This window comes from Alexandromys fortis, unplaced genomic scaffold, assembly GCF_014885135.2.
Source record: "Alexandromys fortis isolate MF-2015 unplaced genomic scaffold, M_Fortis_MF-2015_v1.1 scaffold_292, whole genome shotgun sequence".
Classification (NCBI taxonomy): Eukaryota; Metazoa; Chordata; class Mammalia; order Rodentia; family Cricetidae; genus Alexandromys; species Alexandromys fortis.
Genome location: NW_026068162.1, coordinates 1,176,861 through 1,183,276, shown reverse-complemented (window position 1 = coordinate 1,183,276; position 6,416 = coordinate 1,176,861). Strand labels below are relative to the sequence as shown.

Sequence of the window (6,416 nt, the reverse complement as noted above, 5' to 3'; positions counted from 1 at the left end):
ACACATGGAAATTAAACAATGTTCCCTGAATCACCAATGGGTCAAAGAAGAAATAAATAAACAAATTAAAGACTTCCTAAACTTCAGTGAAAATGACCACATGACATACCCAAATTTAGTGAACACAATAAAAGCACTGTTAAGAGGAAAGCTCATAACACTTAATGCCTATATAAACAAGCTGGGAAAAAATCCCACACTGATGAGTTAACAGAACACCTGAAAACTCTAGAACAAAAAGAAGCAAACTCACCCAGGAAGACTAGACAGCAGGATATAATCAAATTGAGAGCTGAAATCAACAAAAGAGAAACAAACAATACCAAGAATCAACTAGACAAAGAGTTGATTCTTCAAGAAAATCAACAAACTAGACAAACCTTTATGTAAACTAAACCAAAAGGCAGAGAGAGAATATCCAAATTAACAAAATAAGAAACCAAAACGGGAATATATCAACAAACATGGAGGAAATCCAGAGAATCATTAGGTCATACTTTGAAAACGTGTACCCCACAAAATTGGAAAATTTAAAACAAAGGGACATTTTCCTGGATAAATACCATGTACTAAAATTAAATCAAGGTCAGATAAGTAAATTAAACAGACCTATAAAGTAAAGAAAACAGCTAAAAAACAGTCATCAAAGTCTACCAACCATAAAAAACCCAGAGCCAGATGATTTTAGCACAGAATTCTCTAAGATTTTCAAAGAAGAACTAATACTAATACTACTCAAATTGTTCCACACAATAGAAACAGGAGGATGACAAACTTTTTTTTTTTTTTTTTTTTTACAAAACTACAATTACCATGATACCCAAACCACACAAAGCCATTAGTGAAACAGAGAATTGTAGACCAATCTCCCTCATGGACGCTGATGCAAAAAATACTCAATAAAATACTTGAAACCGAATCCAAGAACACATCAGAAAAATCATCCAAATGACCAAATTGACTTCATCCCAGAGATTGCATTTAACATATGGTTTAACATATGAAAATCTATCCATGTAATCCATCATATAAGCAAACTGGAAAAAAAAAAACCCACATGATCATCCCATGAGTTGCTGAAAAGCCTTTGACAAAATCCAACACCTCTTCATGATAAAGGTCTTGGAGAGAGCAGGGATACAAGGGATATACCTCTGAAACCTTTGTTTTGCTTGATAAAAAGCAACTCTTTACTGGGGAACGTGTATCTTGGTGGGTTTTGCTTTGCATCTTCCGGGCGCTCAGTGTTCCTGAGTGTTTCTCATGCATCTACAGGTTGCATATGTAAGTGACTGGGAGTTGCCCAGCTCAGCAGAGTCCTGCAGGCCATCTGGGAGCACAGACAATGTCTCTGGCTGGAGGCATCCTGTTATGTTCCAGCTCAGCCACCAAAATTCAGGACAGAGCCAAAGCAGGGAGGGGCTGATGGTGAAGCATAGCAATGCCAGGAAGATAAAGAGCAGTGTTGCCCTTTGACCGACACGAATGTCTCCAGCTGCACATCTGTGTCTCCTTGGACACAGCACACCACGGGGAGAGCAGGGAGCTGCAGACCTAGGTGCTAGCCTAGGCCTGCCTTCTGCTTAGAATTGTTTCCTGAGTCAGTCTGAGATGCGGCTAGATTTATTTTGCCCTGCCCCTGGATCCCTGACTTCCTCCAGCACTCCCTGCCCTGGAATGTCTGCAACTTGAGACTCTGTAAGCCAATAGTCCAATAGGAAAGCAGAACCGAGTCCCACCTCCTCCGGCCTAGCCTAGGAAGGTTCAGAAAACTCAAACTAGCAAGATCCAGGTTGGCCAGCTCTGGATACCACCCAGCACCATGCCTGCGACACTGGGTTACTGGGACATCCGTGGAGTGAGTGCAAGAGCAACTGCTGGGTGGGACAGAGACATGGGGTGGGGAGCAGCTAGGGCTGACTTCTCACCGATAGATGGGGCTCCGAACTTGCTCGAAAGCTTTGCATGTCAGGCGAAACAGGAGAGCTTGTGCTTATGAGGCCTTTGAGTGAGCATGTGGGGAGACTGCAGGTGTATGGGGGAGGCTCACCGAGGTGGCTAAGGAAGACTGTCGGAATTCCCCCGTGTGTGACCTATCATATGTCATCTTTCCAGCTGGCTCACGCCATCCGCCTGCTCTTGGAGTACACAGACACAAGCTATGAGGAGAAGAGATACACCATGGGGGACGGTGATTACACGCTGGTGCTCAGATCGGGGCTCCCCTGCTCACTGGTGTCCAGCAACACTTGTCTGACTCCCTGTGGCTCACAGCTCTACAGGGTTTCTCAAGTTGGATTTCTTAAAACCTCCTTGAATTTGGTCTTCCAGTGGAGGGCTGGGTTGCCTTCTACATTAATTGGATGATGTTCTTCTCTGGACTTATTTAAATGTTTTGCAAATCGCAGTGATGTACTGCCCACAGTCCTTACAAGCATCCTATACCCTTGGGGTGTGCAAAACTGGGTCAGGCTGCAAATCTCCTTCTTGTGGTGGCTGTGTGTGTGGGGTCTCATGCCTGACTCCTTGGAAGGGTCCCTAGAGAAGGACTTTGAGTCACTGGGGTGCTTTCTTTTCATATCTTGTCACAACAGCTCCCGACTTTGACCGAAGCCAGTGGCTGAATGAGAAGTTCAAGCTGGGCCTGGACTTTCCCAATGTAGGTGCAGGGAAGGGAGGTTTGGGGAAGGCTTGGTTTCCTCACCTCATCTCCTTGCCTGGTTGAGGGATTTTGGGGTCGGAGCTTCAGCTCTCCTGCTCCCATTCCTGGTGGCTGCACAGTGTGATGGGCTGTGCCCCAGCTCTTCCATTCAGTGCGCAGTCTGTTCATTGGTGGCTTCCCATGCCAGGTACCCTGAGTGCCAGGCCCCTTTCTCAGGGAAGTGATGATGAGACCCCGTATCCCATCTGACTGTCCCTGCTTGTCTTTCCAGCTGCCCTACTTAATTGATGGATCTCACAAGATCACCCAGAGCAACGCCATCCTGCGCTACATTGCCCGCAAGCACAACCTGTGTGAGTGGGGCTGGCTGCAGGGAGGGGGCAGAAGCCATCCTCTTGGCTTGCCTGGGGTGGGATGCTGAGGGTGACTCTGTGCTGCGTGTGCTGCAGGTGGCGAGACAGAAGAGGAGAGGATTCGTGTGGACATTTTGGAGAACCAGGCTATGGATACCCGCATACAGTTGGCCATGGTTTGCTACAGCCCTGACTTTGTGAGTCCCACTGCCTCTGAGTCGGAACTGGCCCTGTACTTTTGCTCTGGAATCCCCTCTGGTCCAGTTCGCCCCCAGAGCCTCTCAGTGCGACTCACTGTCTGGTGTTTGAAACTGCCTACAGAGGAACCCCACCACCGCCAAATGAAAACGCCCAGTCATGGCTCCTAAGTCTTAAGATCCAGTCCAGACTCTCCGCAGTGGGGCTCCAGGCCCTGACAGTACAGACAGAGCTCAGACTGCTCCAGTTCCAGCTGCTGGTTCTGTCACAAGCCTTGGCCTGCAGTTGCCTTAAAGTGTTGCTGTTTCTGCAGCACAGACCCTCACACTATGAGACTAGGAAACGGGTCTGGGAGGGACACTCTTCCCGAGTGGCCTCCCTGAGCTGTGTTCTTGATACCCGCAGAGATAAACAGGTCTTCCCAATAGACAACTCAGTAGGCCCAAGGCCTTTGATCCTCTTCCTGTTTCCTTTTGTCCTCTCAAATACTTCTCATCTCTTTGGAAACTGTACCAAAGCAAACCCTCACCCCACACTCTAGCAGGTGTGACTTGTTTGCTTCTGCCTCCTGTGAGTTCGGAGCCAGGTGCCCACAGCCGTCTTGGATCTGATGCACAGTGGTTCTGACAAGGGTGGTAGAGATGAGGGTGGGGGGTGGAGTGGGAGCAGAGTTGTGTCCTGTTTGGCTGTTGCCTAGCAGCAGCAATCTAATCATCGGGATGCTGTAAGTAAATGCCTGGACGTCAACCCAGACTGAATCTCACGAACGTCACCGCTCCTCTCCCTGCTGGGACTGCACAGCCCTGTGAGGCCAGTCAATGCCAGGGAGCTTGTGTCTGGGGTGGTGACAGTTGTTTTCTGTTTCAGGAGAAAAAGAAGCCAGAGTATTTGGCGGGTCTCCCTGAGAAGATGAAGCTCTACTCTGAGTTCCTGGGCAAGCGACCTTGGTTTGCAGGGGACAAGGTAAAGGGAAGAAGTTGGGAAGGAGGAGTTGCTGTTATTCCCAGGCATCAAATTCCAGCGCACTTACCCTTGGCTTCCTGCAGATTACCTATGTGGATTTCCTTGTTTATGATATCCTGGACCAGCACCGATTATTTGAGCCCAAGTGCCTGGATGCCTTCCCAAACCTGAAGGACTTCATGGCCCGCTTTGAGGTGATGCTCTGATCCTCCATCCCATTGGATATCCTATTTCCCTTCCCCTTTCCAGGATGCCTTTTGTCTTAGGGTTTCTATTGCTGTGAAGAGACTCCGTTGCCATGGCAACTCTAATAAGGAAATCATTTCATTTGGTGGTGGCTTATACTTTTAGAGGTTTGGTCCATTCTCATCATGGCGGGGAGCATAGTGGCTGGGAGTACGGCGGCATTCAGGCAGACTTAGTGTTGGAGAAGTCGCTGAGAATTCTACATCTTGATCTGACACACTGCCTCCCACAACACCACCCCTACTTCAAAATGCCACACCTCCTAATAGTGCCACTTCCTTTTGGGACCTTTTTTTCCCCCAAACCGCTACACGCCACTCCCTGGCCCCCAAAAGCTAGAAGTCATATCATAATGCAAAAATGCAGTCAGTCCAGCTTGAAAAGCCCCCGTAGTCTATCATAGTCTCAAACTTATTTAAAAGTCTAAAGTTCAAAGTCTCTTCTGAGATTTATACAGTCTTTTAACTGCACCCCCCCCCCGTAAAATCAGAACCAGAAAGCAAATCACATACTTCCAGTGTATATAAAGCAAGAGTGTTTGTGCAATCAGAGAGTGACAAGGGATTTCCTGTTTGGGGAGTGAGCCGAGAGAGCTGGAGTGGAAGATGCGGGGAAGAGGCAGAGGTCTTCCTGTTCAGACAGGGTTATAGACCGCTGTGTTTCCAGCCTTGTGAGCTGGAGGGAAGCACTTGGCCTCTGTGTGTGTCCCTCCTGTTGAAGGCAGAGCAGACGCTGTTCTGCAGGATTTTGTGGAGCTCCCTCTTTATCTGCCCCACAACTGCAGATGGACACACAGCTGATAGCTGTGTTCAGTTTCTCCTTCCCTGCTGGAAGTCGAAGCTTCCCTTACTAGCACTGGGCACCTGGGCAGCTCTCGTTGTGCTTGGGTTCTTAGAGTAAAACCTGTGCACCCAGTGGGGCCACAGATCCTGAATTTCTGCCTTCTCCTCCCCTACAGGGCCTGATGAAGATATCTGACTACATGAAGAGCAGCCTCTTTCTCTCCAAACCAATCTTTGGAAAGATGGCCTTTTGGAACTCATAGAACAACAAAGCCCAGAAATGGGGCACCTGTTGGCTCTGGCTCCGTGTCTCTACCAAGTGTTGTTTTCTTCTTTCTTCTCCCAAGTCCTCCATTTCTTTTTACAAGCCCTTCCTTCAGTCAAGCCTCTGGATCCTTGGATTCTCCATTTCTGTATCAGTCTCCTGCTCCTATTCCTTTATCCTGCCCTGCATCCAGCCCTTCCTCCTTGCTGCTTGGAGGAATATACCAGACCCCAGAATCCCCAGTAAGGCCTGAGAGATCAGACCTGCCTGTGTGCTGGCCCTGCTCCTCAGGGTGAGCAACTGAGCCCTGTCTCTTCCCCAGTAAAGTCTGAATGACATTTGTTCTGTGTCTTGTTTTGCTGGTGGTGACTCTCAGAATCAACTGTGTTGGCATTTTGGGTGGTTTCTGCTTTGTTACCTTTAGGATGGGCTGGAGAAAGAAATATAGGGACTCTGGGATATTTAAAGTCCTTGAAGTTCCATGTCCCCGTGTTCCTCAATCTGGTACTCCCGTGGAAGAAACCTTCATTTCCCGCTTACTCTTCTGAGTGCCATGGCTCATTCGTCCATGTGTAACTTGTGTCTGCTTCAGAGAGACTCTGTGCTGATGGGAAGGGCTGAGCAATCAGGCCCTGGCTCATCAGCTTTCCTAAGCCGATCACACAACCCTTGTTTGTGTTCTCAACCTTCCTGTACATAAACATCCCCTACTGCCTGCAACTGATGTCGGAGTCTTTCCCTCAACTCAAGCCACAGTGAACTGAAGAATTGCTCTCTTTCTCCCTCTCAGTCTCTTTTTTATTGTTCTTTTTTTCTTTTCAAGATGTATTTCTTTTTATTTTATGTGTGTGAACACCACATGGGTACCTGGTGCCCACAGATGCCAGAAGAGGCCATCAGACTCCTGGAGCTGGACTTAAAGATGTGCTCGTGGGCACTGGGGCAGA

General features: G+C 48.1%; 1 protein-coding gene across 1 annotated transcript; it reads left to right on the top strand.

Annotated features, from left to right (window-relative positions):
- Positions 1 to 1,691: 1,691 nt before the first annotated feature.
- Positions 1,692 to 5,807, top strand: LOC126491869 (glutathione S-transferase Mu 2). The gene is made up of 8 exons (XM_050127800.1): positions 1,692 to 1,858; positions 2,116 to 2,191; positions 2,595 to 2,659; positions 2,934 to 3,015; positions 3,112 to 3,212; positions 4,081 to 4,176; positions 4,260 to 4,370; positions 5,381 to 5,807. Exons 1-8 carry the CDS (start codon positions 1,823 to 1,825, stop codon positions 5,465 to 5,467), a joined length of 654 nt encoding a protein of 217 aa, XP_049983757.1. The 5' UTR covers positions 1,692 to 1,822; the 3' UTR covers positions 5,468 to 5,807.
- Positions 5,808 to 6,416: the final 609 nt, after the last annotated feature.